Source organism: Narcine bancroftii, chromosome 6, assembly GCF_036971445.1.
Source record: "Narcine bancroftii isolate sNarBan1 chromosome 6, sNarBan1.hap1, whole genome shotgun sequence".
In the NCBI taxonomy this organism is placed as follows: Eukaryota; Metazoa; Chordata; class Chondrichthyes; order Torpediniformes; family Narcinidae; genus Narcine; species Narcine bancroftii.
Window position 1 is genome coordinate 187,916,935 of NC_091474.1, and position 20,248 is coordinate 187,937,182.

At 37.6% G+C, this 20,248-nt stretch overlaps 1 protein-coding gene across 1 annotated transcript; it reads left to right on the forward strand.

Moving 5' to 3' along the window:
- The first annotated feature begins 589 nt into the window (after positions 1-589).
- Positions 590-7,837, forward strand: tmem200a (transmembrane protein 200A). The gene is made up of 2 exons (XM_069886998.1): positions 590-882; positions 5,929-7,837. Exon 2 carries the CDS (start codon positions 5,944-5,946, stop codon positions 7,387-7,389), a length of 1,446 nt encoding a protein of 481 aa, XP_069743099.1. The 5' UTR covers positions 590-882; positions 5,929-5,943; the 3' UTR covers positions 7,390-7,837.
- The last annotated feature ends 12,411 nt before the right edge of the window (positions 7,838-20,248 follow it).

Consider the following 20,248-nt stretch of genomic DNA (forward strand, 5'->3'; position numbering starts at 1 on the left):
CCTTCAGGAATTGAGCTAAAAAAAAATCATGTACCATTGGATGGCATGGTTGAGAATTGTCCATTGAACTCACATCCTATCTGACTTTCCCAGAGGGAGATTTCAAGCACAAGGGAGAAATACTCCAGGAACGCATTTCAAGTTCGGAAGGAACGAGTGAGCGTCCATCCAAGGTGGATAAATTGAAAAAAACTCTCAGCCACGATGTGCATTGCATTCCTGGTTAGAGAAAGATCACGTGGATAACAGAAGCCCGAGTTAACTCAGGCATCTAGCAATTCCAATCTCAACTTTGAGCAAGACCTTATTTAGAAACCCAGGGTCTAAGTCGGAAACGGTGGTCACCAGAAGTTGAATAAGAATAATGTGTAGTTCATTCAAGGAATTCACCCTTTGAAAGCAAGTTATGCTAATTTCATTATTAGTACGTTTTTAGACTTGCTCAGCTTGAAATGTTACCAAGTCAACTTTCTCTCTCTCTCTCTCTCTCTCTCTCTCGCTTTCCTGGGGCAGTGGGAGTGGGAGCTGCGGTGACATTGCGTCCCTCGCTAGGGGCCGGCCACACTTGCATCATTGGTGAATCCGACTCGAGAATACCGACAGCTTTCTCCCGCCCGGGAATCGCCGCCGACACCTCGGAATGACCGAGGAGACGGACCGAGGAGAAGGGAATCAGTCGGGAATGTTTCAGGACACGATCAAGGCGTGCAGCCCGCTGCCTTGCGCAAATGGAACAATCACACACCCCTAGAGACAAAGTTCAAACAATGCTGGAGGTGGTGAGCGGGCAGCTTCCATCCTGATGGAAGATTGGACTCACTGAACGGATTCCTGTTCCAGCTGCCATCTGGATTTGATTCACTTTCTCCTCCTTTTATTCAGGTGAGAGCTACACATTTCCAATGAAGTCTATGCACAAACCTAGCCTGAGAGCTCTTTATTTCTCTGCCAAGGAGACAACCTATTTAACGCGCTCCACTTCCCAAACTGCGTGAGCATATTGCCATGGGACGTGGTGTCAATATTGTAGACTCAATTTCGAGGCATTTTACAGAATAATTGACGAGATCGCTGCTGTACGTTAAAAGGCGATCGAATCGCTATTGCAAGTGCAAACTGCTTTAGTACTTGTTGCAAACGTACTGTTTCTGTCTGCAATTGATTGACTTGGAAACAAAAACGATGGATGAAATGAGGACTTTGCGGCTACCACCTAGATAGCGGCACAAAAAAAAATGAACGTGGAGATTTAATGTTGGACCTCAATAGGGAAACAGATTACTTCTACCGATCCTTTAGCTAACAGCTAAAATAAGTCGACGTTAGATGGTACTGGCTAATATATTGTCATTAAATTTGATTGCTTCCTCCAAGGGGAAAGATTAATGGAGATGTGCCTGTAGGGTCTGTGAGACAATGTCTTAATTCTGATATTGGCTGTGCCATTATAAAGGTGGAGTTGCTATTGACCAAAGTTTAAGAGGGCAGAAATGTCTCATCTCAGAATTTATCTTTAACTAGGGTCATCTTCCAGATTATAAACCAATGTTCCTTTTAGCATGAGGACGTGAAATGAACTAGGTTAGTGGAAATCATTAAGTGAAACCAGCTTCAGTTCTTGTTCACCTTTCTTTGGTTCGCTCCAATCCATTGGAGCCCCGCAACAATTCAGGATGAGAGATGGTGTTGCTGTAACATGCAACGTGAAAGAGATTGCCCTCAATAAACAGTTGGGGCAAAGGCGGAACTAATATTCTCAGTCACGGGCAGTGTTATATTCTAATGGTGCTAACGTTTCAATTCTAACATCATCTCCGGGTTATTTTTGAAACTACAAACAAGGATGCATGTAATTAACGCACTCCCTGTTTATTCCATTTCAATCAATCTTAGTGATACGTGGAATTTATGTCACTCCTGTTTAATGCTGCTCTGGAGTTTGAAACATTATTTTTCCTGGGAGAAACATCCAGTTAACACCCATTTCAATGGGCACTGTTAATCTTACACCTTGTTAATTTATCAATACACTTGTTGTTAAAGTTGAATACTTTTTAATGATAACTTCCCTCCCACAGTTTCATCAGCAGGTTTCCTTAGAGGCAGAACAGGGATGCCCTTCCTCTCTGCCATTCTCCAGCTGACTGGTATTGCCATCCTTGGTTGCTCACAGTTAGAGTTCCTCCTGGAATGGCTCCTCTTTGCATTCCCCAAATGAATTACCCTGAATAGTTATGATTGGCTGGTGGCTTTTGTTTCACCTCCATACTGTCCCTCAAAAACATCATCTAGAGCTGTTGCAGCTCCTAATTCCAAATTTGATTGCTGTTGATGACACACCACTTAAACACATTGCTGCCATTTAATCCTCCAGTGGCTTGCTGACATTGTGAAGACCAAAGCTATTATCTTCAAACATATCAATAAACTCTGTGCTCGCCACTTCCCTCCATAGTCATTGTCCCATTATCAAACCAGGTTTGCATTTCCAAGTACTGCTGGAGCCGTGCGGTCACTAAACTTCCCTTCTTTTCAAGAGGTGTTTAAGTGAATATCTTAAGTCTTTGTCAGTCACCCTCTGGGGATCTTTGCAATATTTTAATCCCCCCAGGAAGCACCTTATGATTTATGTAAAAATAATTTTAAAATGGAATATTATTATGAATAACATGGCAGTGTATTTGCAGCAAAGCAAAAAATTATAAAACCACAGAGTGAAAAGGATGTGAGCTTAAATTACCAAGATGAAAGGTGGTGAAATATTACCCCTCTAAACTTACTCAATGTTACACCTCCAAAACTTACTCAAAATCTTATGGGGAATAATTCAATGCCTCAGAAAAGCTTTGTTGGACACATATTTCACAAAAGAATAGCTTTGAACTCTTCTCAATGTAATGCTCCAAAAATCATGCCCTAGGTTATATTGTATATATTAGGTCTTCAAGATAGTGAATAATTAAAAGCTGGTTTGAACCTGGAGTCTTCTGGGGAAGGCTGCAATGCAGTAGTGCTGATGTTAGCTTCAGACACCCTCTCTCTGTTTGACCTTTAGTGTTTGCAAAGGTTTGCACTAAAACTGCTCCATTGCTGAGTATTAAAATGCAAAATAAAGTAAATATTAATTAATAGCAGCCACATATAGAAGTACCAGAAATGTTTGTTGGACGTATTAAGCTACAGAAACAAGATAAACTGCAAAAACATTATTAATTGCTGAATTTGCGTAGTATGGTATACAGCATTTTAGTAATTTTCATTGAGAGAATTTGGTGGTGTGTCAACAAATTCTAGCCATAATGTTGAGAAAGAGGGCAAGACTTAGTTCAAAGGTGAGTATGAAATAGAGTTAAATAGATTTCAATTTCTTGTTAGTATTCTCAGAATAAATATTTGGCCATTCAGGATGGAGGTGAGAAGAATTTTCTTCAACCAGAGAGAAGTGAATCTTTGGAATTTTCTATCAAGGTGGCTGTGGAAGCTCACAAATCCTTTCAGGGCAGACTTAACTCCAAGAACATCAGGGGATAGTGCAGAAAGGTTGCACTGAGGTAAAAGATCAGTCATAATCCTATTGAACGATTATGGGACAGTGATGAACTTATTCCTGTTTCCATTTCTAAATTCATTGGTCATGCAGTTATTGGTTTATTTCTTTTTTTAAAAAAGTGGTTTTACCTACTTGGTGGTTAAAAGTGCTCACTCCACATCTTCTCCTGCCATCCATATTCATGTAGTCTGGAACTTCTATTTCTGGCTCAAAACTGCCTCCTTCTTGCATTCACATAAAATGTAGTTATAAATACTTCAGACAATGTGATCTACTATCATACCTCAATCAAGAAACTCAAGTTTATTGCAGTTTATTTCCCCCCCCCCCCAGTAATTTGCTCCAAGTGGCCCATGGAGTTCAAGTATTTATTTGGCCAATCATTATAATTAAAGATACAGAATCATCCAACAAAATAGACGGTACTGACAAAGTTTATTAAAATCTTCTCTACATTTAGTATTATTACCTATTATTAAATCCACATACTGAGTATATACCTTTATTCATTTTAACAGTAATAGCAAGTAATTTAAGAAAAAAAAAAAATAATTACACTGAAATCTGGGCCAAAAATAAGTAGTACTTGCTCACATTTTTTGGAATTTTATTTCCAATCACACTCCTAAGTAGAAATACTTGAGGACAAGAATAAGGGATGAACGCTGAATATTTCCGCGAGCTAAAGAATGATGGATATGGTATTAAGTACAAGAGATGTGGCGCTGAAGGCAGTATATTATTATTTACACAACATTTGGAGGAAATTGGTTTTAGATACAGTGACTGAGGCAGAAATATGTTAACATTGAAGATTTTAAAGTGAGGGATTGGATGCATGAGAGAGAAAAAAAAATCAGAGCTGCAGAATATGCCTGCAAAGAGCTGGCATTGGTTTATTGATTAAATGGTATCTTTCCATATAATATCAATTCTCCAACTCTAAGAAATTGGGCAGAGAGAATGAGATCAGGATAAATAAATGTGATGAAAACCATTTAATCTCGTCAAGAGTATCTCCTGACATGGACGATTTGATAAGTCTCAGGAATTTCTCCATGCTTGCATTCACCTTGTCAATTTTCATTGTTCTCTAATTTTATTTAAAAATTGCCAAACAATCAGCCAATAACTGACATTCCCAACATAACATTTGCTGACATTTTTCACTTGACACTTTATTTCTTCATTCAAATCTTGGAAAATATATCATTCTTAAAGCTCCCGAAACACACACAAAAAAATCACTCTGGATCTTCCTGCAACCAGTTCCTGCCAATCATATGCTATTAATCACTCACTCATTAAATGAGTTAATGATCAATTTAATTCCTGATCAAACTATCAATCAAATACAAGAGATGTGATCCTGAAGGCAGTAAAATAACATTTACACATTGTTTGGTGGAAATTGGTTTTAGATACAGTGACACTCATTAAAACCAGACAACCTTTTAAGTATCCCTGCACTCATCCTATCCCATTTCGTCATTGTGAAGTCCACATTTTTGGCCATTAATATGACATGATAAAAAATGGACAACTTAGACTCAAAACACTGTACTTTATAATAAAACATCTGAGGGCATATGAATGGCCCATATTGATTGTGTAGTTTTCCATCCACTTCCAAGCAAAGGAGTTTTACTTCCAGTATTATACCCGACTGATGCCTTGGGGAAGATGACAAATATGCAAGATACAAGTCTCATAAATGTTGATCCAAAAAAGAGAAAAGTAATATTTTCACTGAAATCAGAGGTTTCAATCATATTCCCAAGTAGAAATACCCAAAGGAAGACAATAGGGATGAATATTTCCAGTAGCTAGAGTCATAGTTTCTGTCCTGAAGGCAGAAAGACATTCTTTCCATAGTTTTGTGGAAATGAGTTTTAGACACAGTGACTGAGGCATTGTCAGCAATGAAGATTAAATAAAGGAAGTGAGGGATTAGATACACTAAAAGAAATGATGTTTTCTCCTGTGATGCATAATGCGATAATACATAGTTAATATTTACAGGTGCATTAGAAATACTTAAAAGGAAAAAAAATATAAAACATATATATTTTTGGCCATGAATATGGCATGGTAATCAGTTTAATCCTATCTAAATCAAGAGTAGAGGTTTGTTTAAGGTGCAGTTTTTTGTTACTACCTCCAGAGTAAAGTTAAATTTCAAAAAGAACTTAATGGAATTAGGAATTCTTGATTGCTAATGTACAAGTATGAAGGTATACAAATTATGTGCAATTAGTTCATATACTCTTTATTAAAACTTGCTCAATTGAACTTCTAAGAGAATAATGTTTGAACTATGGTCTGTGATTGTTCAGCTGCTATTCTGACCTTGTATTGTCCTATTCTTGACACTCAAGGGAGACGACAGCGCTATGATAGCGACAGGGGGCGTAATAACGGGGTTGGCTGCCCTGAAGAGACAGGACTCTGCGAGATCACAACATCTTCATCCTCCTCCTCCATCCTCTGCTACAGAGAAAAGGAGGGTCAAACGCAAGCCTAAACCTGATGTAGTTGTCGTAAGAGGGAAAATCAGACTCTATTCCCCTTCAGGATTTTTCCTTTTTCTTGGAATTTTAATTTTGATGGTTGGGATTACAATGGCAGTTCTTGGCTATTGGCCACAGGAAGTACAAAAGAAACATCATGTGGCTTCCAATTCTGGGATCCCAGCTAATGGGTCTCATGTAATATCAGGCCACGCTGGAGTATTAGTGGAATTTTTTGAACAACACTTACACTCTGACAAAATGAAAATGATTGGCCCTTTCACCATGGGAATAGGGATATTCATATTTATTTGTGCCAATGCTATACTGCATGAAAATAGGGACAAAGAAACAAAAGTGATCCATATGCAAGATATTTATTCTACTGTCATTGATATCCATAGCCAAAGAACTAAAGAGCAAAGACGTATGAATGGGGCTTGGATTGGCCACTCTGGGGACTCTGATATCAAATGTTACGACAGCCTATGTACTGCTAAATTGGCTGCAAATGTATTGTTGTCATTTTCTGGATCATGTAATGATAGAATCACGGCCTCAAAATGGAATTCTTATGATGAAGAGAATGGACTACCCAAGGAAATGAATACATTTTTACACCCCAAAACCACAGCAGCATCAAACTCCATCCATAGACTACAGACTGAAACTCTGAGAGAGAAAAGTAGCAATTCTAAAAAGTGTGAGACCAGGTTTATTGTTTCATCGTCTATCAATGCGTTCACACTCCCTGTTATTAAACTTAACAACTGTGTGATTGATGAACCTGAACTTGACAATATCACAGAGGATTCTGAGCAGAGTAAAGGTATGGCTTCCTTAACAGTACCATCAACTGATATCAGTGACTCTTACAAACCACCTAATCCACGCCTGTTCAGAAGCAACACAACTGCAGCGGCTGGAAACCCACCTAGTGCACCTTCTGAGACACCCATGGGAATATTTCTATCACCAGGCTTTCCCAAGAAGGAGTTTGGATCAAATAATTCCCTTCACATTTTGTCCTGTCACTCAAAGTCCTTGGACTTGGAGAGAGGCCCCTTAACTCTTACAGTTCAAACAGAGCAAAGAAAGCATCCAAGTTGGCCAAGGCTTGATCGTAGTAACAGCAAGGGTTATGTGAAACTGGAAAATAAAGAGGATCCTATGGACACACTACCTGTACCACAGACCCCTGTGAAAGGCAGCTATACAAATAAAGAGAAATTACTAATGATTTCAAGATCTCATAATAACCTTAGTTTCGAAAACAATGAGTTTTTAGATAACAAGCTAAGACATGGAGCTTCAGAAACACGGTTTTGAAAGAGCACTGCTTTCTACCACAGGTTTATATTTTAAGGCACTTTAAAGAAATGTATTTGTGAGATGTTCATGTCTATTTTAAAGATGCCTTAATTTCAGTACAAAGAGGGAAGACTCGTAGATTGAACTGCTACCTTTTGATAATTTTTTTAAGCTGGTCTGGAGAATTGTTGACTTATTACGTATTTATATGTCAGTTCCGTATTAACCAGCTCCTTGAGTATTGACTGAGTTCAAGTCCAAGTCCAGACTGACAATAACACCAGAACATTCAGCTTTTGTTTATCCCTCAATCCATGATGGATAGGCAGAACTTATTTTTGAAGTTCAAGTGGCATGACATCTACAACAAGTAAGTATTGTTCATATCAAGGTACATGGACGTTGATTGGATGTGGGCATTTTTATTTGAGCCTGCACATTGGTGATTGACCTCTCTTTTGCTATCGCTCCATATTAATGTCCATTGTATATGTTTTGTTATTTTTAACCAAAATAAAGTGTGCATATGACACCAAGTTTCTATATTTCTATTTGATCAGTCATTTTGATGATTTGACCATGAATCAGCTGGGTGTGGCAAATTGAGAGTTGTGAAGATCACTTACCGATGGCATCTCCATGAGACACCCAACTAGGTGTCTGCCAGCTAACCTCTTACTGGCATAGTAAAAGAGCTATTGATTTTATTACTTTATTATATCCATTTCTTTTTCCTCATTTCATTATAAAATAACTTTAATGGTTTGCTATCCCTTTCAACTATATATAAAAATCCCCTGCAGAATTATTTGCCAATTGTAGAGATGACCTGCCTCCAAAAAACGTGTGTGGATCTGAGAGTCAGTTGAAGTTGCCTTCTGGCTAGTTTGAGAATATCTACATTGTTAGACAATGTGCTGTCAGGTATTAAAGTCAGTGACTGATGCACTGTTGAATATGATCACCACTTTGCACCTCTGTTAGGATGAAACACAAAAACAATAGCATGGCTCACCACTACAATGTCAAATTTCCCAAAATGCTATTGTTTTTTTTTCTGAAGTCACTAAGGTAATTTGCTGAATTAATTGTTGCCTGTTAACTGGGTTCACTAGTTATTCCACTCATCAACTCTCTTAATACTGCCTTCTCCTACACACTGTACATGACTGAACTACAAAAGTCTGCAGTCATCATGATTGTAGTAGAAACACAGAAAAGCTAGAGGAACTCAGCTGGTCTCACAGCATCCAGAGGAAGTTAAGATATATTACTGACGTTTTGGGCCTGAGGCCTTCTTCAAGGAATACGCAATGAACAGGAAGGTGTCAAAATAAAGTCTGAAGAAAGGTCGGGGGATGAGTCCAGACCAACAAAAGGAGTTCTTTGGAAATGATAATAGGAAAGGTAAGAATTGATTTTGGCCCTGTAAAAGGAGACAGAAGGAAAAGGGGAGAGGGAGAGAGACAGAACTGGGGGAAAGGGGCTTAACAGAAACTTGAGAAGTCGATATTAACGCCATCCAGTTGGCAGATGCCCAGATGAAGATGAGGTATTGTTCCTTCAATTTGCAGGTGGTCTCAACCTGGCAATGCACGAGACCATGAACAGATATGTCCTCAAGGGAATAGGACGGGGAATTGAAATGTATATGGCTGCATCCTTTAACAACTAAAATCAAAACACAAAATACTGCAGAGGTTTATAATCATTTTTTTAAATAAAGAATGCAGAATGTGTCGAAAAAGAAACTAGAGTTAACATTTCAGGTCAATAGTCTCATGGATATTAATTCTGTTTCACTCTCCATGGTTGCTGACAGACTTAAATATTTTCAGTGCTGTTTTTATTCCCTTTGTGGATTATATTGTAGTACCATTGCCAGGAAGACCAAAGGATGCAGTAAAATATTAATGTGTTCAGGGTCACTCCCAGGTTACACTTGTGGGCCCACCAATGTAGAAAGAATCAACTAGCATTCTGATGCACTTTAAGTGCAGTTGTGAGGTGAAGGTGATTTGCAATGTTTTTGGTAGATTTTATGTGGACTGAGGTTCCGTGTTTCCTTGCACTTTAGTGTCCTCACATTCATTTCATCTATCCCATCAAAATAGTACTCGGATTCTTGCTTTGCTGAGAAAATGTAGGACTCACTCTCTCTGGGAAGGAAATTTCTCCCTAAAATCCCATTAGATCGCAATCAATACCACTTATTTCAATCAAGCCCTGGTTTCACCTGAATTTGTAACATCCATTTCAAACCAAATCATTACCTTATCAAAATTTAAAAAAAACATAGACACAATTGTAACTTGCCTTCCCCTTTCTAGAATCAAGAGTCTATATCTGGGTGTGCTCATTTTCAATATCCGTGCCAAATTTGGAAATTATTTTTGCAGTCACTTCCGAATTTTTCTTCAAATTAGAAATTAGATTTATGCGCAGAATTTCAAGGACGGATTAACTGAGGCTCTGTGCATCTAACACATCTCTTCTCCATCACAATTACATTCTTTTAGAAAAGAAACCTCGCATTTTTGATTTTAAAAGACGAGGACAAATTTATCTCATTGCTCTTTTTGATATCTCATTTGTTTATATCACCTTTTTATTCTTTCTACAAAATACAGGATCTTATATTTATCTATATTGAATGTCAATTTGCCATTTATCCACCCATTCTTCAAATGAAGAGTGCACTCATCATTGCATTCTGGAGAGAATAAAATGATAGGTCATATTTTGGGCAGAAGCCTTTAAAGGAATGTTTGAATGTTTAGTGGATCTGGTGAAGATGAATCTGTTATTGATGACTTAATGCTTGGTTTGGGACTTTTTTTTAAATAAGGACTGTCTGAGCAGAGTTGTCTCTAAGCCTGTTCTACTCAGATTTTGTTTTTGGACTTAAATAGGCACTGTAGATGGTCATCAAAAGGTGCAAATAATCAATCCTTCCTTTAATTTGATGCTGGGAGTGTCAAATCCTTGGGATTATTTTCTCCATGCTGGAATGACTCAAAGTCAGGAAAAGAGGAAGAAGTGAGCATTTCAGCTCAAAGGGACTGGATTGGATCAATCAACACTCTAAAAGTTAGAGTCAAGTCTTCAAGGGATAAAATTAGGTCAAAACTGTGCATGATGGTGGGAGTTTGGAATGCTCCACAAGCAGCAATTAAGTTTAGTTCAATTATTAATTTTGATTTTGAAACTTTTAATTTTTTTTTGCTCACCATTAAGGGATACAAGATAAAGGTTATGTCAGGCTATGGATGGGGGTGGGGGAGGGCGGAAGGTGGGGGGAGCCACATGCGAAAGCTCTGTTGGACTCAGTGTTGAGTTCAATGGGGTATTGAAACACTAGCCTTAAATACATTCAACCTCCAGAGTTCAATACCTCCTCACTGCTATGAGCAGGCTCAGAAGGTATGAATGCACAGACCTGTAGGCTCTCTTACAAACCAACTGGCAAAGGTAAGTATGATCCAAAGTGTTCATTTAGGTTAAAAGATGAGTGCTGAGAAATCAATTGGTCTGCATTGTGAACCACTGGTTGATGAAGATGGAATTGAATTTGACCTGGAAAGTGAAGGATCAAGTTCAAGTTTCATTGAGAGACCTTCTTCAAGATAAAAATCTAAAACTAAGCAGTCCAAAAGTTTGTTCAGCACTCATACTTGTGAGATCAAGAGCACTCCAAAACAGTTATTATACTACAGTTGTGGTTCATTTTAAGAAGATAAATGTAATTATGTGAAAAATGTGGACTCAAATTGGTGATGCAGTCACATAATTGATGGAATTGAATAATCAGGGTCTGAAATGTACAACAGGAGATGATCTGCATAAAAAGAAACCTTACGAACACTCCCACCTCCCACCTCTTAAGATTCCAGAGATGTCATTAGATTGCCGAAAGGCCACAGCTAATAGTTCTAAATCCAAATTAAATAATAATGGGTTAAGAGGACAACTTTGCCTAGTTCCGCAGTAAAGATGAAAGGGTTTGGATTTTAAAGAATTGGTAAAGATTGAAGCAAGAGTTGATAAATATATCAATTTAATATAAATTTAGGGCTAAAATTAAATTTTTCTAACACTAAATAAATGGTCCCATTCTACCCTATTGAAAGCTTTTCAGCATCTAACAAGGTAACACACTCAGAAAATGAGACAGGAGGAGAGTAAATAATATTTGATAAGCAACAGATATTAAATTGAGAATAACAACCCTTAATAAACTTGGTTTGATCTTCAGAAATAATAAGAGACATAATGTTTTCGAACCTACAGGCAAATATTTTAGACAAAATCTTAGCATCAACATTCAAAAGTGAGATTGGCCTATAAGAGGAACCGTCAGATAAATCCTTATTATTTTTGGGAATAAGTGAAATTGAGGCCTCATAAAAAATAGCAGGTAATTTGCCAACAGAAAAAGATTCAGAAAGAATGAGTATAAATGGAGTGTCAATGATTGCAAGAAAGTTTTATAAAACTCAGATGGAAGATCATTGGGGCCAGGAACTTTGCTGGATTGTAAAGAGTTAATTATTGCCAGAATCTCCTCAGAAGAGACAGGCTTTTTCCACCATAACTGGTCTTCTAAAGAAGGCAAAGGGACAGTTCACTTATCTTAAATTCTTCCATTAAAAAATTTGAATCCTTCAGGTTTATAAATGTTAGAATAAAACTGTCTAAAAGCTTTATTTATCTTTACATGGCCAGTAGTAATAACTCCATTATCTTAAGGAATTTTGGAAATAAGTCATTTAGCACTATAATCTTTTAACTGAAACTTTCCTGCTTTATCACCGTGGATGTAAAATTTTTTCAAATTAAAAAAAGCAATTTGATCTTTTATGAATTCCATAACGTCAGAATCTGACAATAAAATTGGATTCAAATGCCATTGTTTAGTAGAATATTAATTGATAATACCACTGGAGAGTGATCTCATGTTTACAGGAATCAATAAGTAGAATTAGTTGTTTATCTGCAAGGAAATAATCAATCCGAAAATTTGTATGATGTACCTTAGGGAAAAAAAATTGAATTCTTTATCATTAGGGTGGAAAAATCTCCCAAAACTGCCCCATTAAACAAGTCTCCCACACTCAATAACTCATTCATGTTACAGTGTGGTATTTTAGATATTTTGAAGGATTTCTTAGTGTGACTGGCAGATAAAAGAATTCAGGTAAAACTGTTTAAATATAGTGGATTTAATATTCAAGGGGGTTTGTTGAATGGTTATCTGTGTGGAAATGGTGTTTGAAAACATTAAATAATTTAACCCATTGTAACAATGGTCAAAACAGGAAACAACAATGGTAATACTGATGTCAATTTCTTCTTAGCCGAGTCAATGGACTCCATGATTTGGGTTTAGTGAGATAACAGTAAGGCACGAGTGCACGTGTAATAAGTGTCACGTGGTCTTGGAATGCTGAACAAGAGGGCCCAGTGCTATAACTGTCACAAGGACCCTCTGAGCTATGGGTGAAATTATTTGCTGTGTTTCTGATGTGCCCTGAGTGTGTGGAGCTTGCATGGTATTTCCCCTAGATACTCTGGTTTATTCCCACATCCCAAAGATTCATGGGTTAGTAGATTAATTGCATGTCTGCAGGTGAGTAGTGGAGGTCTTGATGGGAATGCAAGAAAAAATAAAACTGAAGTGTATAAACTGGATGTTTGAAGGCAGGCATAAACCATCTATGGGTCATTCCGTCTGTGTGAATGTGTTTTTGTAAGGTTTGTGGGCTTCAACAGTAAGGAGATGCAAAAAACAATGATATTTGGTTGTGCTCTGGCCTCATTCAAGCAACCCATTATTCAATTAGCTTTAGAGGTGCCAAGAAATCACCAGCTAGACAGCACTAGTAGTGAAGAGCTGCAGGATACAGCAATGAATGGAACAGTGGCAGAACACAGAAGTCCAATAGGAACTATGCAACTACCAAAGGGAGATAGACAAATACCACAAGTGTGGTAGGAAATTTCTGGGACAATAATAGATCTGATAGTCACTTGAAGAGAAAACAGTTACATAGGTTAATTCAAGAGGCAATAAATTGATTGAGTTGCAGGAAAAGATGTGCCAATGCCATTGCAGAGGGAATTTGACAACAGTCAATTGGATAGGGCTCATGAGCTCTGGATTGAGAAGGCAGGTAGGTGCTCGAGTGAGAGACTTCCCTGGGATGAGATAAGCACAACAGACTGGCAGAATATATACGTGCTGTATCCTAAGAAAATCAGAAAATCATGTGCTATTGAGCCAAGGACTGTTCTGAAAGCAAGTGGGAACATGGAGAAAGTAAACGACATTATAAAGAACATATCAAGTTGTAGACTTGCAATGCTTAAGTTGATGGACAATTAGGTTGGCCTTGTGTATATTTAGCTATTGGTACAAAAGTAAAGCAGTTCACTGAAATAATGTCTACTTCATCCAACCAAGTCTTCCCAACCACTGCACACCCAATTATACCAATCCCACCTTTCTAATTCTCCAACATTCTCATTAACTCATCACAGATTCTATAACTCACTTGCACACTAGAGGCATTTTACTATGGTCAATTGACCAACCAACCCACCAGTCTTTGGAATATGGGAGGAAATCACACCACCCATAGGAAAGACTCGTATGCATAGGGAGAATTAATAAACGCCACACAGGTCATCACTGAACCCTGTAGCAGTGAGATAGTGACTCCATCCATTAAAGATCAGTAGTTTCATAATCACAGCAAATAGCATTAGCTATTTATTCAATTTATTACATTGACTGAATTTAATACCCTAGTTGGGTTTCAAACATATGCTTCAGGATCACTTGTCCAGTCCTATGAATTTCCAGTCTAACAATTTGATCATAAAGTGTGAAGACATTACATCCACAACCGAATCACACCAGAATTTCAAGCAAGTAAAGTGGGAAATTTTGAAAATGATCTTTAACAGACTTTTGAAATGCTCTCAAAATGACACTCCACTGGGATAGGGACATATTCATGGAGAGGGAAAAAAAACATTCAGGAAAAATACTGCCCTGTCAGAATTCTTCCATATCACCAGTGTGTACGAACTTTTTAAGATTTACATTTTGAAAGGATGGCCTATTGTCTTTCTTACTTGTAACCAACTTCCTCTTTGAGTGCATGGATAGAATGACTGTAATTTGCATTCAACAATCTACATTTTTGTTTCTGTGAATTATTTATTACCTGCTTGATATTTTGTGCTCTTTTACAATCAATGAGGGAATTAAATCAGTATCAATTAATACTGAGCTGTATTTTCAAATACATTATCACTTTGAAGCTCAGCTCCTTTGTAAAACCACTTTTATATTGACATTTGATCATATATATATGGTTTTTCACATAGAGCCTGGTCTAAAATATACGTCGACATATATGTGATCAAATGAGACAAAAAACAAGTAATTTTCTGAAGACAAGACTAGCAGCATGAGTCTTTCACACACTAAGTACTGCACTAACTTTCATGTACAAATAATAACTGACAATCATATAAAATCCTTAAATACTCAGGACACTTCGTAGACCCAACACAAGCTAAACAGAAATAGGTCAGAACAAATGTTAAGGCGAGAGAGATTAGGTGTGACTATTGATGTGCAGTTCTGGTCGCCTAATTATAGGAAGGATATAAACAGAGTGGAGAGAGTGCAGAGAAGGTTTACCAGAATGTTACCTGGGTTTAAGCATCTAGAGTATAGGGAGAGATTGGACAGATTAGGTCTTTATTCTTTGGAGCGTAGAAGGTTGAGAGGGGATTTGATAGAAGTATTTAAGATTATGAAAGGGATAGACAGAATGGATGTGGATAGACTATTTCCGTTAAGAGGAGGAAAGATTAAAACAAGAGGACATGAGTTAAGAATTAAGGGGCAGAGGTTTAGAGGTAACATGAGGGGGAACTTCTTTACTCAGAGAGTGGTAGCCGTGTGGAATGAGCTTCCGGGAGAAATAGTGGCGGCGGAGTCAATTGTATTATTTAAGAAAAGGTTGGACAGGTATATGGATGAGAAGAAGGTGGAGGGTTATGGGCATTGTGCAGGGAGGTGGGACTAGAAAGGGGTGTTTGGTTCGGTGCGGACTAGAAGGGCCTAATGGCCTGTTTCCGTGCTGTAATTGTTATGTTATGTTATGTTATGAAATTTATGTTATGAGAAAGCATTGAGGATATTGATAGGAATGGAAAATATGAGGATTCCAAATCAGAAGGATGGGATTCACATGATAAAGGCTTTTTATTCAAATCGTGGTACAAAACAAAAATGGACAGGCATACATGAAGAGTGAAGTTTAGAGACACAAGGGACTGCAGATACTGAAATCTGGAATACACAACCTGCTGGAGGAACTCAGTAGGTCGCGCAGCATTGGTGGGAGAAAAAGAAACGTCAACGTTTCAGGTCAAACCCCTTGATCCGAAGCATCGACAATTCTTTTTCTCTGAATCTGTATTTTTTAGTGAAACTCAAACATCTGTAAAATATGCAAATTGCAACAAATTGGATATTAACAATATTCAATCCACAAATGAAATAACATTAACAACACCAATGGTGACAGTTTAATTTCATAATATTTAGGAATCTGTTATTTTTAATTTTATTTTTGCCAAAGTCCAATCTCCTATCCAGTACAATCAATGTAGAAGAGTCTTAGTCACATTAATGGAGATAGATTTCAGATTTATTGTCAGAGTACATACATGACATCACAACCCTAAGATTCCTTTCTCCTTCAGATGTGACAGAATTACCATTATGTGGTTGTAAAAAAAACTACACAGCAGTAAACATGTAAACAAACAAAGAACTGTAAACAGATAGTAAATGTAAACAAACTGCAATACAGAGAGAACAAAAAGAAAATCAATAAAATGCTCAAGTAAGAATGCTTAAATGAGTCTCTGATTGTGTTTGTCAGTGAGGAATCTGGTGGTGGAGGAGTACCAGCTGTTCCTGAACCTGGTGATGTGATTCATGTTAGGAGATTATGATTCCCTTTGTCGGGTGGAAGCATAGTCCCTGGTAGGATGGTGCAGGCCTTGTAGAATGGTACAGGCCTGATTCAGTTACGAGACCCTTTCACCCACCAACAATCAAATTAAGATCCTATAATTCACACTGAATATCATTAATGATCTTTCACAGATAAAATAATTCTCAGATCAGATCTGAAAAGATTTGCTCAAACTCTTGGTGAATTCAGTGGAATAACTGATTTGTAACAGAGAACAGACCAAGAATACCCAAGGCTTCTCAACAGTCTACCTGCCTACATCCAAAAGTCACAATTTGATCAAATGCTATTCTAGATTGTGGTTGAGTTTTTTTGTTCTTAGCAAGTCCAACACCCTCACTTCTAAAACAGTTTTGTCCAAACAAATCCCATTTCAGAAACCTGGTTAAACGATATATGTGTTCACATTTCCAGAGTTATATTGAGCTGGACGGCTGAAAGTGGCAGTTTTTGGATGAGATGCCAAATTGAGTCCTTTACAAATGGACATAAAAGATCTTTCAGCACTATTTCAACTAAGAATAGGGAGATATCATAACATCTCAGACAGTATTTAATCCTCAAACAAGATTACTGAAGTGTAAATGGTTTGATCATTCTTAATTTCCTGCTCGTTGCCAGGCACTGTATCCAGACTGGCTGCCACAGATTCAAGAGTAGGATCATTTCACTTGCACTTTCTTAATTGCAAGGCTTTTTGGTGAGCAATGAAATATGCTGCAAGATTACGGAGCCATCTTTAAGCAAGAAACCACCATCAAATTATTAGGAGGGTACTATAAAGACACAAGATTTTTTTTGTGTGCAGTATTTACATTTCACTGCTTTTATGCAATGAATTCTATTTGTAAGCAGGCAGCCAGTCAAATAAGTAGTTCATCAACTCCCTTAAAAAAAAATAGAAAATTTAACTTTTTGAGGAATTTTCTGATTAGTGAATGGGTAGTTTTGAAAATATAATTGCTCAGTTTAGTGCTTTTTGGTTGTTAATTGGATTTTTTTCTTTCAAAGCCTGTGAATACCGCAGTTCCTGACTGCATCATTTAGTTAAAACAAAAAGCCTTATAGTATTTGAACTAATCAATCCATTGAGGAAAGCCCAATTTATTCCATTCAGAATATTGTTTGGAACAGCAATACAAAATCAAGACCTCGATGGATTGCCAACGATTGCCACAGGGTTCAGTGATGACCTGTGTGCTGTTTATTAATTCTCCCTATACATATGAGTCTTTCCTATGGGTGGTGTGATTTCCTCCCACATTCCAAAGACTGGTGGGTTGGTTGGTCAATTGACCATAGTAAAATGCCTCCAGACTGAACACATGCAATTTAATAGAGTTTCAGTAGATCACTCAAGACTTCAAAATCAATGGAAACACAATTTTGAATCTGAATACATGTGGAACTGTGAGTGTACTGGCTATAAAGTGTATATGATTGACGATGAATAACTTCTGAGGCCTTTTTCACGTCTGCAAGGATTCATGATTATATTTGTTGACATTATCCTTTTTACCAAGGTCAAAATTCCGCAGCCAACAAAGTAATTTAGCATCTTTACTGAAGCCCATTGAGTTACTGGGAGAGTGATTTGCTCACTTGGAGTAGTGGGATGGAAAGGATATTGTGGATGAACCTTAGGTGTCCATCTATCCCATGCACCAACCATCTTTACTTTGCCTGCCTCTGGAAGAATTTTACTGACTAATCTCCCTAACTCTAGATACATATATCTTAATCCTATGAAGCAATCAGTTAAAAAAAAAAATTTGGAAAAGCAGCACTTTCCAGTCCTGGATCTATGTTTTCCTATCCATACTCATGTTTGGCACAATTACTTTGGGTGTCACACTCCATAGATCTTCAAAGTTACACATGAGCAAGTGGAGTGAGAACACAGGATACAAAGAGTTACTTCTCCCTTTCTGTGAAGTGAAAGGAGGATCAGTTGTGTTGAAGTCAGACAAGCAGATTAGTGACACTACAGAAGACATTCAGGATTATTTCATTATTATTTCCTGTCACTTTCTTAAATTCATAATTTACATGCAAAAAAAAATGTAATTTTTTTTTTTTGCCCTGTTTGCAAGGCTGAAATTGTTCACCAGGTGTCAATAACAGTGGTAAGGAGAATGGCCAGATAATATTCAGCTTCCAAAGTGTGTTTCTATTGGTTTCGATTCAAACTGTTAATGTTGGTTTCTCCTCCAAAGGATGCTCACTTGAATGGAACTTTTCCTTTGTGGAAATGTATTGAGGGACACTGGCATGCATTATAATTTTAACCAGCTCACAACTCCTGTAGCTTTAGGAAGTACTGTTAGTTTTAGTCATTCTTCATCTTTAAGCAATGGGCCTGTTTCTCATTCCACAGATGCTGCTTTGCACGAGTATTTTTGACATTTACCTTTTTTTTCAGACATTCTTGTCCTGATTAAACTGCATTTAACCAATTAAATCTAAACAAAGAAAAACACAAATTTACCTGCAATCACTGAAATAGTAAAGTCAGTACTTCCCTCTGATTACCAATTGATTCAATAGGCGTAAAGGATATTGCCTCATTTTGGACAGACAAACTCAACTTTTTTTATGCCGATTTTGTGCCTTCCCTGTGATAGCTCCCTATTCTTATATAACCAACATTAACAGTTTGAATCGAAACCAATAGAAACACACTTTGGAAGCTGAATATTATCTGGCCATTCTGCTCAAAATTTATGAGTTCCCTTCCCTGTGAAGAAGTCAGGTTTTTGTTTCTACTGGACTTCTCTCTGACTGAAAACATAAAAAAGATTAAAAATGTTTATGTTACATGAAGTGAAAAGAAAACAAGGCTTTTACTTAAATGTGCTGAGGCCCCAATTGAGAGTGACTGGGCTTAGAAACATAAAACTGAAAAGGCCTTACAAATATATTAAAGGGACAATTCCAATCCAGATGAACGTACCAATGTGATAGTACAGATTCTATCACCAATGTGTATATGGACAGATGGTAGTGTAGGATGACTGTGATTGGATGAGAATGTAGCCGCACCTACTGGCAGGTCTTAAAGGAATGCTCCTCGCCAGACCAGGTCATTCTGGACTGGTCGACCTACTTGTGATATGCTCCAGTCTTTTAGTTAATAAAAGCCTTGGTTTGGATCAAAAAGTCTTTGGTTCTTTCGATGCGCATGACAACAATACATCATAATTTTCACCTGATAATCTTCCCAGTTAAAGAGCAATATCAGAGGCTAAATTAATCAAACATCAAAGCCCATGTATTTCTGTACTATGCAATTAGAAAGGCCCTTTGGACAGAATGAATGACACTCGGAAATTCAGCCAGGGATTTCCTGGCTTGAGTTGCACTTGTTCATTTTTTGTGAAGTCAGCACCATATGTGTGCATTTGATTAATTCATTTGGTGGGAAAATTACATCACCTCATCTGGGAATGCTCATTGTACAATGCTTCTGTGAAAAGCATGCTTTCATGGCATAGTGCCAAACTGAGATCTCATTAAATTAAGTCCCAGAAGTACCTACTTTCTTTTCTACCCCTATGACCCTAACATCCTAATGAACCTAAAGGAAGCCCTAATCTTTGGATGTTCTGCATGGAGGACCCACTCCTGTCTCTGACAACTGGATAAATACATCCCAACCTGTCACAAGGCTCATCAGGCTTCAACCCCTCCAGCACATCCCAGACATTAACAGGCCTCTTCCTCCAAATCCCAGAACCCAACCTCGGGCCTAAATACTAAATTATTCTTCCTGCCATCCAAAGTGTGCAAAGGAAAATGGTTGTCACTCGTTC